The following is an 18,999-nucleotide window of genomic DNA, read 5'->3' on the forward strand; positions in this document are numbered from 1 at the left end:
ATGCGGAACCGATTCCGCCGAGTTTTTTCCCGCCTATTATCCCGATTTTAACTCGCCTTGAAGTATAAGAGCGACCGCTCACTGACTTTTTACTCGTTGTGGAATAGATATGAAATTCGTGTCGTGGTTAGAGAAAATAAGCGCACACAGATCTTCGTAAACTAAAAATTCAGAGATTATCTCTTTATCGGATTTTTCAGAGGCATATTATTTCAACTATCAATAAATTACTCAATTACTCAAACAGAAACTCACACAAAAAAATTTTGTTTACGATATAGCCTAACATTCCTTTACTTATATTAACGAAACTATCCACCTATTAATTTTACATATTACGAACTGATAATAAATATCACGCTTCACATTACGATAATGAATTGAATTACCTTTATATATTCTTAATTTCTAGACGTTCCTAGGATTTTAGTAATTAATAGAAATATGGAAAATCTATATCTCACGTATCTTTCCTCCGAGAAAAAATGAGAAACCACGCTGAGCTTCTTTCTGACCCGATGCATTGGCGTAGACAGCATGATAGTAGGCAAAACCAATAGCGTCGTCAAAGCAACGTAAATTCGCCGATCGAATGATGATTAATGATAGTCGCGCTCCATCGAGATAGCCGTGTCATCGGATCTCAAACGATAGGACGATACGTCTTCATTCACGATATTTCATCAAGAAGTCACGGACTCTTTTAAATTATAAGCGAATAGAAGTATAGATAATGAATTAAGCGAATACGTATTTCCCAAGTGCGTTCTCTTCCGCATTCATTTACATTTATTGCATCCGACGACAATCTTAAATTACGTTAGCGAGATACGTTCGACGGAATTAACGATAATAAAGACGCTTCGAAGACATAAAATACACCAGCTTACCGAGCGCAATAAAAAGCCCGCGCGATATCAGGTTTTTGTCAGCGCGCGCTTGCAAACGAGATGCACCTGACGAATATTGCGAGCACGCACGCCTTTTCCTTCTTTATGCGTTTAAACCTGCGTTAAAATGAATTATGTTACGTTCTCACGAAACGTTACCATCATCGTAAATATCCAATGATTCGTTTTATGGAATCTAAATACTTTATTTTACTGCTAATCTATGTAGCATAACTATAGAGAATTAAAAAAAAAAAAAACGGAACGTAATATCTTAAGTGCTATTGGAAGAAATTTCTTTTTTATATAGATTCTAACGGAACGGATCAAATATCAAAGGAAACATTTATGTACAATTTATATTATATAACACCTCTTGGAATTATAAATGTATACATATATTTCATAGTCATCCGTCTTTACGCTTAAAAAATGTATAAGTAATCTGTCAACATTGATTAAAAACTCTTTAATATTCTTTTCAAAAATAATTAATCTTGAAACAATTCTTACAATATACATATACGCACACATTATGATCAGACGATCTAGCAAAGACGATACATTGAGGCTCGAAAGAAAAAAAAAAAGAAACATTCGCGCCATCACGGCTAGAAACGAGTAATGGCGTACTTTTTAACGCGCATCATACATATGCAGGATTCGCGAGAACGTTCGATTCGTAGACACGCGGATATTTTCCATTTATGCAAATACCGCGCGAGCGTGCAGGCAACGCTATCGCAATTAGGAAAGTCGCAGCTGTAACTGCGCGCCGGTGAGGGTGTCGTAACTTTGGCGAACAGGGTTTCTCCCACGTAACCGGAGAGGATACCGCGAAGCACTTACCGATCTTAACCGAGAATATTTTGCTCGCCTGCTTCGACTAATGCGCTGTAAGTGGTGTGAGCTGTACGTTTATGCAGTTGCAGTTGCGTGCGCGCGAAAATTCCACCTCATCCCAATCGTCGTCATTTCGCGAAGCCAATCAAAGTGATAAAATCGCGGTTTCCGCAACAATCCGAGATTAATTTGCACGCATGTTAAAATCGACTCAAATCGACACAATTCCGTCGACATTTTTTGCGCATTCTTTTCTCCTTTATCGAGTTACGTTTGAAATATGAATCTATTGAATATCTCTCTCGTGATCGTTAAGTCGTGTAACTTTTCCTTCTTCCTCTCTTAAATTTCTTAATTTCGCTCGTCTCGCGTGATAATCGCGTTGCAAAAAAAAGGGGACGCAAATATCATTCTCCGCGCTTTATGCCTCGTTAGTGTGGTCGCGTCGCGCGGGCTCGATTTCACGTTGTAACCGACACCACGTACAGTGGCATGACTATCATCGTTATAAAAGGAGAGACGGGAGATATGAATCTCCAGGAGAGTCGCGCGCACAGGGATCTCAATCGATATCCTAATAATTTTCTGGTAATCGCGCTAAGGTATCGTCTCGTGACGACGAGAAAAGAGAGAGAGAAAGAAAAAGGAGTAAGAGAGAAAAGGAGGAAACAGAGCCTTCTTTATGTTAGTACACAGTCTCTCGCGCGCTCATTTGCACCGGTACCTTCCCGGGAGAAAGAGATGAGAAAGAAGAGCCTACCGGCACGCTGTATCTCCGCGTGTGTATTATTACGATAAAATATTTTTTCGCCCATAAATATATACACGTCCGGGAGAACCCCGCCGCGCGCGGCCGACCCGACGCACGTTGCAGCACGATAAACGCACCGGCACTTGTACGCGTACTCGCGCATGCATCCGCCGATCTTATGAATGCGCCCCGGTACTGTTGAAGGCGAGCCCTTTTACCACTGGAATACAAAAATGCGTCTAGGATGAGCGAGAGAGCGGCGACTGCGGCAATCGCCATCGTGATATCTTGACATTACAAAAATGCATAAGATGCGTTGCCAGCTTCTATTTCGTACTCGTGGACTAAGATTGTTGTTTCATAAAAATCTCAATCTATATTTTAGTTAAACATATCATATATTTTTGCGCAGCAAATTTTTGAATAGAACTCGGGCAATTTTTTCCACCGTATTTGACATAACAATGTCACAACGATTATCTTATTATTCCTAAATAATAAATCTATATTTATCATATTTTATATAATTTTATAACTAGAAATCAAGTCAAATTGATACTAACATATTTTATACTGTATCATTTTCGGATGTATTACATATAATTACATTAGCGAGTGATGGTCCTGTAATTTGAAATATTGAATTCATTTATACCCGCGAGGAGAGAGATTCTATAATTCAACAATTCGCTTTCGACGGACGAATCGGCATATTTGTATAACCCGACAAAATATACAGATCGAATTTGGAGTGATTTGTTTTCTCTGCCGTTAGAAATTTTGTTCGGCCGTCCTAGGCCGCGATGTAAAAATAAACATTTTTTTTTTTTTTTTCGGGAGCGAAGCTTTTCCGGATCGCGAACGCAACTGTTACAGTCTCCCCCTTTCACCCCCTATTCAAAACGTAACTTATATATATATATATATATATATATATATATATATATATGCATATTGCATGCACATGCCTGTCAAATAACTTGAAATAGAGACCATAACGCATTCATCTTCGGACTATTAGCTTCTACATAACTCATCTCTTTTCCCCATCAGGCAAATTGGTATTTCAATCGAAAACGACTTTTCCCTCTACCCCTTCCTCACTTCTCTCTTTTCTGTTATTCTGTCAAAACCCGCCGCTTTTACCTTCGGTGACTTATGGTATCGAAACGCAGTCAAAATCTCATAATTCATGAAAATTTCTCTTGCGCAATATTTATTTTGATCGGCATGTAGAAATCGCACATCGGCGGCTACATTTAGCGCAATGTAAATATTTCGCTTGTTTATCTATAGCTTTGTTTTGTTTATCTACTTTAAAAAACTCTCGGATCTTCAACGAATGCAATTGACTTTATATTAAAAGTAAAATATTTAAAGAATTCGTTATTATTTTATGTACAAAATTTTTTATAAAAATCTTAGAAATATATATCGATATATAAATGCTTCTATTTTCTTCTAAATTAATATCGGTGATATTTTTCGAAATATTCTTGAATCTTTGATTTTAACTAGGATCTTATGAGCGAGTGTATCAGAGGGGAGGTCAACCGGAGGGGGTTTTCGACTCGCTGCGGGGTTGCACCGAATTCCGAAAACGAACTCTCCGTGGGCGGATTGTGATCCATAAATACTCGCGGTGTAAACATCGAGTCGCCGGTGTTTGGCCGAATCGAGCCGTGCCAACGGATTCGATCATCTCAGATGTAAACCCTTTGCTAAAATAAACCCAGTCGGCTCGCTCGTGCCTGGCCCGCCGACTAATAACGCGATCGCGAATGATCCATGCAACGTATTAATTATTCCTCGCGATTCTCTCGATATTTTCTCGCGCAACGAATTAACTGCTGATACACTGGCCATCTCAAAAGAAGTAAATAGATTTAAAATTTGTGCGAAGCGATTATAGATATTAAGATGCATAGTGCTGATCCATCAGCTGATCGATCGGCAACAAAGCAATCGGGCCAATATTAAACTCTAGTTGGACTTTCTTAATTTTTTGGAAAAATTTAATTAATATTTTCATTCAATTTTACATTTAATTGTGCAATTAAATTTCGAAATAATGTTATTTTTTATTTAAATTCACTAAACAATACATCTAAAATATTTATTACCTTATCTATTTTTCAATTTAAATATTCAAGTCCCATTGAAATCTAATAAAAAAAAATAGCTGCCTCGCTACGAAAAAGTATCGATTCCCATTCTCGATCTTACATAATCGCGATTGTAATCACGCTGAAATCGCAAGTCTCAGCTTCAACTCACTTTCACAACGATGCGCGATACAAGGCGTTTTCCTCTCTCGGAGCCTGCTCAATGATTTTTATATAAACGGTAACAAGATCCTATTGAGCGGTATAACGAACGGAGTTTCGCGCGCAGTAAAGATAGTACGGAGAACAAGAATCTGCTATACCCGGAGGGCTTCTGTATTAAACGTGCAGGCTTCTATTCAAGAAAATTATTGCAGTTCGAGTCGCGTTTCATAGCCAAAGGTGCGTATAGCGCGGCTGTACGCAAAAGATACTATCATCATCCATTGCTCTGACAAAGTAAAATCACTGCCGGAAAAATCCGGCAGTAACCGCGCGTAGTTTTATTAACAACGCGCGCGATATCGCGATCGAGGATCTGGCCCCGTAATCGTACACAGAGGCCTGATATCTCGCCGCTGTTTCTCCTGGGAAAGCACAAATCAACCATTGTTTGGTAGTAACAGAACGGGATACTAGTAACTGGATCGTATCAGCAGATGTTTCGTAGAAAAACGAAGGAATTTTCAAATGTTTCATTTTGATTTGTTGACATAATCTTTGTTCGAGAGAAAAAGCAAAAGATTAATTTAATTTTCTGCATATCATATCTATATTACAAGCGTTTCTAAAAATAAAGTAAGCGCGTTTTTCTATATTCTATAAAATTCGATATGATAACAAATATTTGACTTAAAAAATATGTTTGTCATTAAATGCACGAGTCGATTATCATTATCAAAACGCGAGGCTATTACTTTATCTCACCTAATTTCGACACATTTATATTTACCTCTATATATTTACCTCTTATCTGCTTTTGATTACTGAGAGGCAAAATATGATAAATCATTCTCTCCCAAGAATGATAAACAATTAATTTTACGTATCATCACGCGCGCAACATATGCTTCCACAGAAAGTGTGCATGTTAAAAATTGGCGACGAGAGTTTTCAATGTACAATTTCGCCATCACATCCGCGACCGCAATTTATGTGGATCGCGTGAGAAGAGATCATATAAGTAATCGTCAGGCTCGAAAAATTTATTTCGCTTGATGACCCGTATAAGTCGCGAGAAATTATTTTTCAAACGATCTCTTGCACGTAGTCGTCACTTCGACAGACCGAATGGACAATCTCCAAAAACAGGCTTGTTCCTGCGGTATCACGAATGATACGCTTGCTATCGCGCTAATTGATTCGTAAGAGGCAAAATAATAGGCTCCCAGATGAATCGCCAGAAGTGCAATCGACGCCGACTTGAGTCGGGTATAACTCCACGCCAGTATTATAATTGCACTTGGCGGCGATCGAGCCCGTGCAATTACTTCGGCTCTCTTTCGCCGCCGCAAAGATCTATGGGACAGTTGACGCGCCGCGAAGAAGCGAAGTTGAAGGCCGCCGGCCAGGTCGTACCCGGCAATTACACGCGATTCGCGTAATCGTAAAACGAAACGAATGCCGAGTGCGCGCGCGTGCTCGTCGTTGTTTTCCTATGCGCGGAACCCCGTCGTCGGCGAGGTAAGCGCGCCATAAATCAGACGACTTGTACAACGAGAAAGAGAGAGAGAGAGAGAGAGAGAGAGAGAGAGATGAGACGAGAAAAAGAAGTTTGTTCCCGCCCGAAAGTGCATCTTGCGATTATTGAACGGAATGCGATTCGCTAAAAAATTATCCATTTTGAAACAAAGAGATATTTATCTCTAGCTATTCCTACAGACATATATAATTATAATTTTATATGTATTACATATATGTATTGTAATTTGAAATAATTTTTTGATGACTGAACATATACTGCAAATGTTTTTCGTATTCTTAATATTGTATAATATAAAGCAAAAATTTTCGACTTTAATTGATAGCTAGGAAACTTAATAAAATTGTGATACGAAATTGTATTAAGAGTGTCAATTTTAATTTATTCCCGTTGGCATGGTTATCAAAAACGGTCCGGCCGCGTACGTCGTTACATCATCGTTCGCAGGTGCAATTCGGGCGCAACCTGCAATCTGATGCATCCAGTGCACGCCAAGTCAGAAGCGAAGCGAGAGGATAGCGCGCGATAACGCGACGGCGACGAAGGAGGACAACGAGGAAGAAGAAGAAGAAGTCCCGCGCGAGGCCAGAGAAGGCCAGAGGAGGACAGAGGAGGCCAGAGAAAGCCAGAGGAGGCCAGAGGAGGCTAGAGGAGGCCAGAGGAGGAAGCGATGGTGGAGGAGGAAAAGGCAAGAGGAGCCCGAACGTGAAATGCGTGACGACGACGGGGAGAACGGACGCTCTGCGCTCCGCCCCAGGTACACGGCCAACATGGCCGCTTCGGGACGGATTGGCGGAGGCCAGCTACGACGCCAGCTGATGTCGTCGTGACGCCCGCGCTTCACTCAACCCGGCTCAAACTCAACAACAGACTTCGTTCGCGTTGGCCCCTACGGCACTCCTCCGTTTCAAACGGTCGCCGCCCACCCTTCCTCACGTTTTCCCCTTCACGTCGCCGCTCTCCACCGATCTCCTCATCGACTGGAGTTATATCAAAGTTGCACGTGTAGCGCACGCACTCTCCTGGTGCTCCTCCTCGCCTCGGCCGACTTCCCCGCGCGATTTCGTGCGCCGCGACAATGCTGCGATCCGGAGAGCGATACGTCGCGACTCTGACCGCTTGATGCTTAATCGATGTCTCTCTTGCATCTTTCATGCATACCTTGTCATGAATATTTTAATTCGCATAATGAATATGATGGAATAATTTACATAGAGAGCGGACGTGCATTAAAGATAAAGAAGACGTGATTAATAATTCTCGAAAAATTCCATGAAGCGAAAGATGACGAAAAATTATCGTAATATTTGTAGTAGCGATAAGTGAATCTAACTTGATTTATGAGCAAATATCATAAAATGCTATTATAATTAATGTTATTATGCTAATAAAGAAAATAAATGGGAAGGTGTGCTCTCTTGAAATAAATAATACTAATTCTTTAAAACGCACAAGTACAACGGTATTTTATAATTTTTAAAAAAGAAGTAAAACGAGAATGTTAAATATTCTAATTTCAAAGAGCAACGGAACTAATTTGTTTAGGTAATTTTTAGGAACGGCAAATTACGAGTGTCGCGGACATCTATTTGTACAGTGCTTACTAAGCAGATATATGCTGCATTATTAAACTACATCCTGTACTTTATTCGTTTCACGTGTTCGCCTTCCAATGCAATCATGGTTGCAACTAAGTTGCAGGCCACGAGGCGTTGCAGAAATACTCACGAGTGCACGATGCATGACAAATATGCACGTTAATGCAAGGGTACCCTCGCGGATTTATCTTTCCTCGTTCGCACTAATGTGCGAAACTCACTCCCGATAAGTAATTAAACTTCCTAATGCAATTTGCATTCGTTTCTTTAACGGGTACTACAGACAGCAGAAATAATAATGGAATAAATCTTACACAACAATTAATTGGTGCAAGGGGAATGACAAGGAATTATAATATTATTTTTTACGCTCGATATATAAAATTTCATATATAGTTATACCTTTTATGTTATTAAAAAAAGCATTGAATGAAAAATATTTTAACATTGCTTGCGCATAAAATATTCATCATTATTTCAAATTAAGCCTTTTTTCAATTTTGAACTTTCAGATCACGCTTGAGATTTGTAAAAAAATGAAAAATGTAAATTATTAAATATTTCTAATCTCTAATTTACTGAAAAAATTGCACCAGCGTAATTATCATTCTTTCTCTTAATTTCGAATTTAATCTCAGACGAGATTACGATTGCTCTAGGGGATCCTCGAGTATTCGGTTTATTAAAAATCTTTCTGATTTTATATTTAATCTCAGGCAACATATCTGAGAGGGAGAGAACCGAACAAGCAGATTCCGAATGAGCGACGCGCTTGTAAGTCGGTGATTCGTTGCGCTTCTCAAGCGGTAGAAAGCGCGCCTGTAAAAAGCTCTCGCACAATAATTCACGGCCGGTAGACAAGAAAGCGATGAGGGTCGTAACCATTATTAGAAAGCTCCGCGCGTTTATATTTGGAAAATGCCGATTGTGTGTTGTGTTATTGCGCATCGGCTAATGGGTGCCGGAGATGAATGCGCGTGAAACTCAAGTTATATCGCGCGAGCGAAGAAGCAGAAACGAGCTGCCACCTGTTGATCCTTGGCAGCTCTATTCGATATTTATGTATACATGACGAACATGGCTTAAAGTGCGCGTAGACATTTATATATATAATAACATAAACTAGTATACATGATACTCTACATGACTACCGTTCGTCATATTAATATAAAATTTGATCGTGTATGCTCTTTGTCATTGGAAAATAATTTTATATCGTACGTCACATAAAATTTTAAGTTAGGCATCTCAGCATTCTGAGGATACAAATCCTTCCCCTTAAATCGTATATAAAAAATAGCACCAGTAAATCTCTGTATAATGCATCAAAAAATATTTATTTCTTAAAATCCTACAAGAGAAACTTTTAAATTGAATTAAAAATATATATTCACAAATAAATGTACAAATATTCAAATATATTCTTTCTTCTGTGAGATGTTAAAAAAGTAAAAAATATATGCAATATATGTATGAACAATTATAAGAAATTAATAGACTTTTATTAAGAATAAATTATCCATTAAAAATGTTTTTTATATACCATAGTCTTACCATTAGATATGCAATTCTAATACAAAATATATTTTTTTTAATATTTGGTTTTTATATAGATCTGTTTTATATGAGAAAATCATGGGATAGCCTTGAAGAAGCAGAGAGTTAAAATACGAGTCAGTAGCAGAGATTTACTAGTGCTATAGGTGAAACCATCACCACTAGAGTGCAGCATCTCATTGGTACTCACTTAGTACCCTCTGTTGCAGCACGTCATCGCCCGGCGGTACGCGGAGAGTAGCACCCTCTGTGTAATTCGAAAGCAGCCAGATACACTGGTAGTTATCTCAATGTGTGTGTCAGCTTCCTGTAAATTATATTTAAATCTATATTAATAATTGTGTAAAATATTTTATTTTTTGTTAAATATATATATATATATATATATATATATATATATATATAATTTATAAATTTATTGATAATCACAATAAATTGAAATATTTATAAATTATTTTTAAATAATAATGTATTTTTTTATTGTTAAACTGTTATAAATATTAAATATTAATTTTAATTTATTAATAAAATATAAAAAGTTATTAATAAAAAATAAAAAGTTATTAATAAAATATTATTAAAAAAAAACCCACATAGATCTAGTTAAAGTTTCGTGAATATTAAGTAGAACACATGGAAATAATTGGAAAAATGACTAATAATAGATATAATATATTGTGATATTATTTCATCAGTTCAGATTTAACTATAGAAAACAAATAATTTTATCTCCTAATTTTCAGATGAAAATATATACAGCACACACATACACAGTTTCAGATATAAAATTATAAAAATGTATATTGCTGATTAAACTACAGCAGCAATAAAAAGATTATTTTTTGTAATTTTTTATAAATCAATAAAGTTAATTTTAAAAAATAAGGACATATGTACAATTACATTTATATAAAATTTAACATTGATTTTCAATAATTCCTTGTTCAATAGTTCCTCGCTCATTTTTAAACAGCAAAATTAGAGAGAGAGAGAGAGAGAGAGAGAGAGAGAGAGAGAGAGAGAGAGAGAGAGAGAAAGAGAGAGAGAGAGAGAGAGGAGGGAGGGGAAGTCATATTTTTAGATAATAACTGAGCGGAAAAACAATTGTGAGCAGCTTGTAGTTTTACTGTCCGTCATGGTACATTTACGTATGTATGTGTGGCGCGTATGTGATTGCGATTCGAAATATTATTGAGCGATATTTCTTAAAGATCGATATACTACGATCCTAGAAGTAGTACCGGAATTATCTATTTTAATTGTATCCTCTGTATTTGACAGGAGATTAACATGTATTTAGTTTTTGGACAAACAATATGCACGTACCTAGGGATGATCCGTTAGAATGACCGTTAAAGATTGCAATATGGCGTGAAGGATTTCGATCGATTTCACAGATACGAAACATCATCGATCCCGAATCGCGATATTGGCGCAATAATAACGATCGTGCTTCATACATCATGAATACCCGACACTTCATACGACGCTGGCGATTAGTTTTTGCGCCCGAAATCCATTTTTTAGACAATATAATAATCGCGAAAAGCACGAAGCGATTCGAATGCGACTCTACGAGTCACCGCGACGCGTTCACGACTAACGATCTGAAGTGCGATGATGATCTATCTTCAAAGTACAATTGCGATTCTCGAAACTATGAGCGCATTGAATTTGTCGCGAAGAGCGGCAAGTTTTAAGCTCAATTTTCTCTCAAATTTCGTCTCAATTTTCAGGCTACTCTCATAAGAGCTATCGCTTTCTAGTTAATGCTATCTCGCTTTATCTCTATTATAATAATATTTAAACAAAAGATTTTTCTCAACTACGCGATAAATCTTATATGATAAATTACGCAATATATAATTAGCGATATTATATCGACAGTAGATAACGAATAACAAACTTCTGTGTCGGGAGAAAGCGGGAGAAAAGAGAGAAAGAGAGAATACAGAATTAATCGGCTTCAATGTTTAAAAAGAGAATGTTCAGTACAAAAACTAAATCTATATTAGAGAGCCTATTTTATCTCCTACATTACATCATCAATATGAATTCCTTGTACATAATAATTCCCACATATTAGATGCGCTCAACATACCCCTGTTTACGTTGAAAAAAATAAATACAACAAATACATTTTGCGCTGACAACGGTGATGTATAGCGCTAACTGACGGACGCTTGGCAAAGCAATATCAGCTGACCCCAAGCATCACAGAGAACGGTAGATGCGTTGTATATTGTATACGTAAATAACACGACAGGTTGTATAGTGAGCAGCTCTCTCCTCGGTAGACGACGGATGACAATGGTAGACTTAAAGACAAACGTCAGTTTCGCGTGTCAACGATGTTTACAGCCGTTGAAACTAGATTCGAGTTTCGATCGTCTTGGGGAGCACACTCTCGCAGAACTCTCACGTAGGTAATTTCTATTTCTATCTGGCAATTCTCGACGTATATAATCGAGTCGATTGCCTTGCTCGCTATTCTCGCATTGATAATATTTCTTTGCATATGTTCTATTAGTCGTTTACAATTTATGTACAGCACGTCATTATTTGTGTTTTCGAAATCATTGTGAATAAAATTTGATTTTTTTAATCCTATAACGAGCGCAAACTCCATTAAATGGATATATCATCCATTGAGCATTTATATGTCAACAATATGGCTTTGATAAAGAGAGTATATCTAAATTATTATGTATATGCAATGTCACTTAGTGCACAGTAACAAGCAATTTCAGTTCTTAGTGATTTATATGCAATATGACTATATAAAAAGTGTTATTTTAGTATTATTCTATATATCTTTTGGTTATACATGAATATTTGATGACAGGTATAAAATAAAATCATTTAATATCTTTTTTTTAATTTAATATTTTATCATTTTTAGACAAGTGGCAAATGTTAGATAATTATTATTTTATTGTAGTTCCTATACAACAACAAGTTGTCGGAGAATTAGAACCCCAGAGTGACAGTATAGAACACTTAGTTCCACCATTCAGATTGACTGAATCAGGAAATGGTACGAATGGATTTATGTTAGTTGGTGATTCAGGTGAAACAGAAAGCTTAAGTCATCATTTAAAGGTACAAAGAGATTTGAGAGGTACTTTAAATAAAATCTACATATGTTATGTTCTGATATTTTCCAGGTGCGAGCAACATTATTTGACATTCTCAGCAGTAGTAGTTCAGCAGATCATCCACTTTGTGATGAATGTACCGATAGTCTTTTGCTATTAATGGATCAGCAATTACGAATGACAGAAGGAGAATGGTCAGATTATAATCAGTACCTGAAGAAACTGGAAATTGAACAGCAATATCAAGGACATGAAGATGTAGAGATGGATAATCTTACAAAAGAATTGCAGGATGTAAAGGCTGAGGAAGAAAGAATGATAAGAGAATTAGAGGCACTAAGAAAAGAGGAGATAGCCACTAAGAATGCCATAACAGAACAGGAAAGAGAAAGAGAGAGATTACAAAGCGAGGAGGATAGGTATTGGAAAGAATATTCCAAGCACAGAAGAGATCTCATGTTAGCTGAAGATGAATGTCGCAGGTAAATAAGTCTCCTCCAACATTTGTCTTTTTTCCACATATAAAAAAAATAATAATTGTTTATTAATATTTTTATTACACTTAAAATGGAATATTTCCATAGCCTGGACAATCAACTGGCATACGCAGCTTCTCAACTAGAAAGATTGAAAAAAACAAATGTTTTCAATGCCACATTTCACATCTGGCATTCGGGCCACTTTGGAACCATAAATTCGTTTCGATTAGGACGATTGCCGAGTGCGCCAGTGGATTGGAGTGAAATAAACGCCGCGTGGGGACAAACGACTCTTTTGCTAGTTGCTCTAGCGCGTAAAATGAATTTAACGTTCAAACGCTTTCGTTTAGTGCCGTTCGGCAATCATAGTTATATCGAGGCATTAGATCAAAATAAGGAGCTTCCATTATATGGAAGCGGAGGTTTCAAATTTTTATGGGATACGAAATTCGATGCAGCTATGGTGGCGTTTCTGGATTGTTTGCAACAGTTTAAGGAACAAGTGGAAAAAGGAGACAGTGGATTTTGTTTGCCATACAGGATGGATCGTGGTAAAATTGAAGACTCTGCGACAGGCAATTCGTATTCCATTAAGTATGTTTGAATATCTACAAATTTTAATTATATGTTAAATCACTCAACCTATATTTGAGAAAATCAAAATATATAAAATATATCTTATTTAATATTTCTTAATCTTTTTTTTCAGGATACAATTCAATTCGGAAGAACAATGGACTAAAGCCTTAAAGTTCCTACTAACAAATTTAAAATGGGGTCTTGCATGGGTTAGCTCTCAATTTACAAAAGATGAACTGAATATTAATTGAATGTCAGTGCTTGTAAAATTTTGCGTAACTTTAATTATGCAACTATCCCATAATTGCTTGTGTATAAATGCTCTATTTGTAAATAAACGCGGTTGAACGATTTCAATTGTAATTTAATTTAGGAAGATGAAATTGTAATTAATTTATAAAGATAAAATTGTAATTAATTTAGAAAGGTGTAATTTTCAGAATCAATTTTTTTTATTTGTGACTAATTTGTACTGCTTTATTTTATTTTAGATATCAGAGCAGAATGACCTTTAGTTTAATCTATGAACAATATTCAGATTTATTAAACAGAAACCAAGACACACCAAAGAGGAAGCTGGATGGGCTTTGTATTTCCTTAGATTTCATGTAGTCTCTTAGTTGTGGAATGCTCAATTCTACCACTTCTATAAGTTCACCTTCAGACTCAGCACCACCGCCTTTAACATAAAAAATTAAACAAATTGCTTTTATACTTGAAATATGGTGTATTGATGAAAAATAATATCCTTTGTAAAATTACTGTGTGCAATGAAAGATCTATTTCAGAAAAAATATTTACAATTTAAACTTACCAGGATATGTATGCATATCATCTGTGACTTCTACATAGAAAAGAGTTTGTTTTGCACTAGCAGAAGCACTGGATCTAAAAAATAAGAATACAAAACATCTCTTTAATTTGTGTTCTCTGTGATACAATTTATTTTATTCATCAAAACAAATTGTAATTATATGTAAATCAAAAAAAAGCTTTATTACAAACAATTTAATGCACTAAAAATTGCTATATTTTTCTTATACAAAGATAAAGGACAGTAATTAAGCTGTAGCATAAATGTATAGCGAAAAACTTACAAATAGGTGGCGATTTGCGTAAACGCCGAAGCAGGTACTTCATAGCCGCACTCTTCTCTTAATTCTTCCCTGGCGATCTCGACGAGAGACTTGTCCTTATCTACGATACCAGCGCAGAGCTCCAAGGTTACTCCGAGCGTTGCGGGATAACGTTCGACATCGACTTTATCTTCATTTTCCGGTAGAAATGCGTAATATACTGCCGGTCGAAATTGCCTGACAAACACAAGTTTTTTTCGACTTATATTGAAGATAATTATACACACGCTGTCGTGGATTCTTATCACGTCCCACTCCTTACGCTGGCCGTCTTGCGAATATTGCAGACGGACGTTTCTCAACCACGGCGAGTCGTGCGGCACTTTTCCCACACGGATGTCGTGCAGATCGAGCATCCGTTTACGTACAATCTGATTCTTCTCATCCTGTGTCCTGACATTCATTCCAATTGTCAAGATACGACGAAGTAACACCGAGCACCGACTAGGCCGATTCATTAACTCTTGTCGATAACGAAAGCGAATTGAATTTGAGAGACGCGCACAGACGACAGATGTCGCACATGACACCAAGTGCGAGAAGTTGAATTGAACGGAAAGTAGAGCGAGTTTAAACGTTCCGGTGGTGTTTTGTGCTAGAGAGAGTTTCGTGATATCCGGCTTAATTAACTCGAATTTCGATAAACTGCGTGGAGCTTGTCATTCTTCTATGTGCATCTTCTTCAATCAATGTGCCGTCATTGGTGAGTCCTAATGAATAATATTAATCTATTGATTCTAATAATAAAACTTGGTTATTGTATGTAACGCGCATATCTCTCTCTCTCTCTCTCTCTTGTCCTCTCTTTTTCTCCTTTTTTCTCTCTCTTTAAATCTATATATCTTATAACATTTATACATGTAATTGTATAGAACTATCTAAAGTTATTGCGAATATTCATTTTTCACTTACTAATAATAGACTTTTTTAAAGATATTTATAACGGTTTAATTTTACACTATATGATTTGAAAATGTGTGAATAGATATAATATTATATAATTATAAATATTATATATATATATATTCTAATATATATGATGCATATATCTCGCTTGCCGCCTTTAAACATATAATATTGATTACTTTAACATATCAATGGATATTAAATTTACGAGGGACGTAATCGCTTCATCTTTTCGCGGTAAATTATTTTTGCAATTAGTTGATTGGGTCGTGAAAAGTACGGGGCACGCATAATCGAATTTTAACGCGTCGTACGAAATTAGGATCATTATAACGTTTATGAGCCGCGTGGCGCGCACTGTATTTAAATTTTTCGATGAGATACGAACCTCCGATAATGCTGCTTTCCTTTCGTGATGCGATGCTAACGATAAGCGCGGTGGCGGGGAGAGGGCAAGGTTTCGTTACCTCCTTGCTCTTCTGATCCTCCTTTCCCTCCTCTTAGGTACTTCTTTTTCGTTTACGTCGACGACTATCGTCTTGAAGGCATCCAGGATCTCCTGCTGCCTGACCTGAGTGTCCACGTGAATTACGTCGGGTTTCTTGCGGTATCTGCTGACCGCCGCCGGTGGCGAGAATTCTATTTCCATATCCGACGCCGTGGAACTCGTCGCGACGGAGGCATCGTCCTTGTTGCGTACTATCTTGAACTGAAGCGGCTTCATCGGCTCTTCGAGCTGCGGCACATCCGCGATCTCCTGCCGAATCGGGTACATCGTCACGTAATACGTGCCGTCCTTCCGGTGGATGTGCAAGGTAGGCGGCGGCTCCACTTCATCCTCGCCCTCCTTCTTCAGCGAAATGTAACTTATGCTCTTGAACAACTTGGGGGGACTGCGTCGCAGGGCGGTGCGCGAAGGTGTCAACTTTGATCGACTCTGATCCTCTATGAGGGAAGCATCCTTAGCTTTTTTCAGCAATACGTTCAAGAAACGGTCAATCGCGCCCGGTTTCCAACCCATACGCGGATATTTCAGCGTGCCCACCATCGAGCTTACGTTCCATAACCAGCCCATGTTGGCTGGCACCCTCATTCGCGGATCGATGCAGTTCTTGTGGCCGTAATTAGTCCCGGGATAAACGTCTCCGATCGAGTAAATGTGGCGCATCACGCGTTTGCTAACTTTAATTGGGTAGACATCGGTCGTAATGTTGCGATCTCCACTCGGACCAGGTGGAAGTTTACCTTTCGGATGTTTTTTGATGAAACGATTAATGTTCTTCATCCCGATGGTCGGCGATATCGTACTCGGCGGTATCGAGGATTTCTGCGCTTCTTCCACGGTTTGCGATAACGTCACGTTTGCGGGAGTATTGAGCAATTTTTTTCGGCGAGATTTGCATTTTGGCTCGCCGCAGGGACCGATGTCGATTTCCGACGGTACAGTCGACGTAACTTCCAACTCTTTCTCCTTCTGTCTCTCCAATTTTTCTTCCTTTTTCTCCTCTTTCTTCTTCTTAACAGAGATCGGGACTAGCGTCGCTTCCGGGAATGTCGGTATCGCTTCGCGTACGACACCAGTGCGTCCTGGAACCACTGTCATGGGAATGGAAGTCGTGTAAGTTATAGAAGGAACACTGACAACGGGCTTACTAATCTGGGTATTGTAAGGGGTGATACATTGTAAATTCGGCAATGTCGGAAGGGGATACGCTCGTTTTTTCTCACTCGGTGTTTTCTGGACGGCATAATCTTTATCAATTTCTCTTCTGAAATAGGGACTCTCGGACGGATCCATCAAGCCGAGACCTACCAGGCCCGGCACCTTGCCAATCGAGTCCACGAAATCTTGAACCTCCTTAAAGGCACGTATCATGCAATCTGCGCCCACGCAAGGTTTCTTCGTGCACGACGGGTTTGCCCCCGTTCTCCAAGACGACAGATTCTTCTCCGGACAAACGCAACTCTTTCCATTATCCGGAGTTTCTGGACGTGATTTGTACGGTGACTTAATGCCTGTTTCCTTATTCTTTTCATATATGACAGTCGCTTCGGAAGCCGCGTACGCCGACGCACCATAGTCGCTTCCACCCTTCATACGATTTTTAAAATTGTTATTTCTGTACCACTCATTCCATACCGTATACTCCTTGTTCCATGCCGCATTGCTATTTAAATGATTATTGTCTGTGTCCTTGCCACCTCTTATTCTCATATTGTCATAATTTACGTCCTGTTCCTCACTTAAATGTAAATTATCGATGCAATCAGGAGCGAGCGATGGAACGTTTTTAAGAATATCGGGATTTTTCAAACCCATACAACAAGAGTGAACGCATCCGGAACGACATATCATAGGATGCGTTGATTGATTTGTCGGTAGACATGAACAAGTAGGCTCGTTCGGATATATCTCGTAAACAAAACCGCGATACTTGCGATCGTTTAGTTTCTCAGCGCTCGTTAGCTTTTCGAATCCCGGTTGGTTCATTGATAGACTAGGTAACGATTCTGGTTTCGTCAACGCGAAACGCGCTTCTGTATCTACATCTTTTTCGTCGTTTAATTTCGAATATGCGGGATCCAAAATCTTATTCAATAATGAGAACATGTCGTCGCGATTCATCCTATTTGTCTTATCGCTTATATTTTTGTCGGACAGTTTCGCGGAACCAACAAATTTTGCACCGAGAGGAAATCCTCGAAACACATACGATTTTTCATGAAGCGTAAGATGATTGATAATGGAGCTTCCGAAACACGACAGTCTCAAATACATCGAAATAGATCCGCAGGGATGCCCTTGCTCGTCGGTCAAGGTGTAAACCTGCATCAGCGTATACGGATTTGATAGTCCGTCTATCTTGTCCTTAGCCATGGTTACACAATTGCAGAAATTTACTGGCAGAAATGCCGTTGCCGCGCAGATAAGAACCTGACCGGCGTCATCTCGCGGATTACGGTCCTTTTCGCGAAGATTTCGATACACTTCGACGCTCAGAGGATTCGATTTTATAGATCGTATTAAATTACTTGGCATTTGAATGAACAGACACGTCTTACCCTCGTAGTTGATACACTCATCGTAGAATCGTCTTTTTTTGTTCTTACTTTCTTTATCTTTGAGCTGAGCTAATTCTTTGGCGATGATATCGACAGACGTGAAATCAATGAAGTTTACACGTATCATCAAATCGTGTTTTTCGTTATTAATAATTTTCTCAGGACACAAATTTAAACAATCAACGAGAATTTCAAGCATGTATAATTGTTCGTTTTCAAATTTTGTCGTTTTTTTCTTCTTCAAGGCCATTTTGCTTGAATCGAATACGGGAATTAATAGATATATACACGA

The 18,999-nt window shown here is 38.1% G+C and overlaps 5 protein-coding genes across 6 annotated transcripts in view; 1 reads left to right on the top strand and 4 right to left on the bottom strand.

The window, feature by feature from the left end:
• LOC126856199 (homeobox protein homothorax) overlaps window positions 1–11,029 on the bottom strand; it is a 203,176-nt gene extending 192,147 nt beyond the window's left edge. Inside the window, exons 1-2 of the mRNA XM_050604488.1 lie at window positions 10,773–11,029; window positions 9,637–9,753 (exon numbers count right to left, since the gene is read on the bottom strand). The gene's annotated coding sequence lies outside the window, so the exon portion shown is untranslated. The remainder of the gene's footprint in view (window positions 1–9,636; window positions 9,754–10,772) is intronic.
• LOC126856191 (INO80 complex subunit D) overlaps window positions 1–18,999 on the bottom strand; it is a 424,295-nt gene that overhangs the window by 278,484 nt on the left and 126,812 nt on the right. The window lies entirely within an intron of this gene.
• On the top strand, window positions 11,640–13,953 carry LOC126856194 (beclin-1-like protein). 2 transcript variants are annotated; one of them, XM_050604481.1, is made up of 5 exons: window positions 11,640–11,868; window positions 12,388–12,548; window positions 12,614–13,026; window positions 13,129–13,617; window positions 13,733–13,953. In XM_050604481.1, the coding sequence occupies exons 1-5, from the start codon at window positions 11,751–11,753 to the stop codon at window positions 13,851–13,853; spliced, it is 1,302 nt and encodes a 433-aa protein (XP_050460438.1). In that variant the 5' UTR covers window positions 11,640–11,750; the 3' UTR covers window positions 13,854–13,953. The 2 variants fall into 2 exon arrangements, with proteins under 2 accessions (XP_050460438.1, XP_050460439.1); XM_050604482.1 differs by having other exon boundaries at window positions 11,745–11,872.
• Window positions 14,033–15,196, bottom strand: LOC126856208 (uridine diphosphate glucose pyrophosphatase NUDT14-like). Its single transcript, XM_050604504.1, has 3 exons — window positions 14,700–15,196; window positions 14,417–14,490; window positions 14,033–14,281 (listed from the first exon to the last, which is right to left on the bottom strand). Exons 1-3 carry the CDS (start codon window positions 15,194–15,196, stop codon window positions 14,124–14,126), a joined length of 729 nt encoding a protein of 242 aa, XP_050460461.1. The 3' UTR covers window positions 14,033–14,123.
• LOC126856428 (uncharacterized) lies at window positions 15,317–18,976 on the bottom strand. The gene is made up of 2 exons (XM_050604896.1): window positions 16,033–18,976; window positions 15,317–15,448 (listed from the first exon to the last, which is right to left on the bottom strand). Exon 1 carries the CDS (start codon window positions 18,955–18,957, stop codon window positions 16,108–16,110), a length of 2,850 nt encoding a protein of 949 aa, XP_050460853.1. The 5' UTR covers window positions 18,958–18,976; the 3' UTR covers window positions 15,317–15,448; window positions 16,033–16,107.

The sequence above is a fragment of the Cataglyphis hispanica genome, chromosome 18 (genome assembly GCF_021464435.1).
Source record: "Cataglyphis hispanica isolate Lineage 1 chromosome 18, ULB_Chis1_1.0, whole genome shotgun sequence".
In the NCBI taxonomy this organism is placed as follows: Eukaryota; Metazoa; Arthropoda; class Insecta; order Hymenoptera; family Formicidae; genus Cataglyphis; species Cataglyphis hispanica.

Coding starts and splice junctions, on each gene's coding strand:
- LOC126856194 (XM_050604481.1), top strand. CDS start 11,751: ATGACAATGGTAGACTTAAAGACAAACGTCAGTTTCGCGTGTCAACGA. Junction 11,869..12,387: donor CACTCTCGCAGAACTCTCAC/GTAGGTAATTTC, acceptor ATTTTATTGTAG/TTCCTATACAACAACAAGTT. Junction 13,618..13,732: donor GGCAATTCGTATTCCATTAA/GTATGTTTGAAT, acceptor CTTTTTTTTCAG/GATACAATTCAATTCGGAAG.
- LOC126856208 (XM_050604504.1), bottom strand. CDS start 15,196: ATGAATCGGCCTAGTCGGTGCTCGGTGTTACTTCGTCGTATCTTGACA. Junction 14,491..14,699: donor ACGCAAATCGCCACCTATTT/GTAAGTTTTTCG, acceptor CTTATTTTTTAG/ATCCAGTGCTTCTGCTAGTG. Junction 14,282..14,416: donor TGATATGCATACATATCCTG/GTAAGTTTAAAT, acceptor TTTATGTTAAAG/GCGGTGGTGCTGAGTCTGAA.
- LOC126856428 (XM_050604896.1), bottom strand. CDS start 18,957: ATGGCCTTGAAGAAGAAAAAAACGACAAAATTTGAAAACGAACAATTA.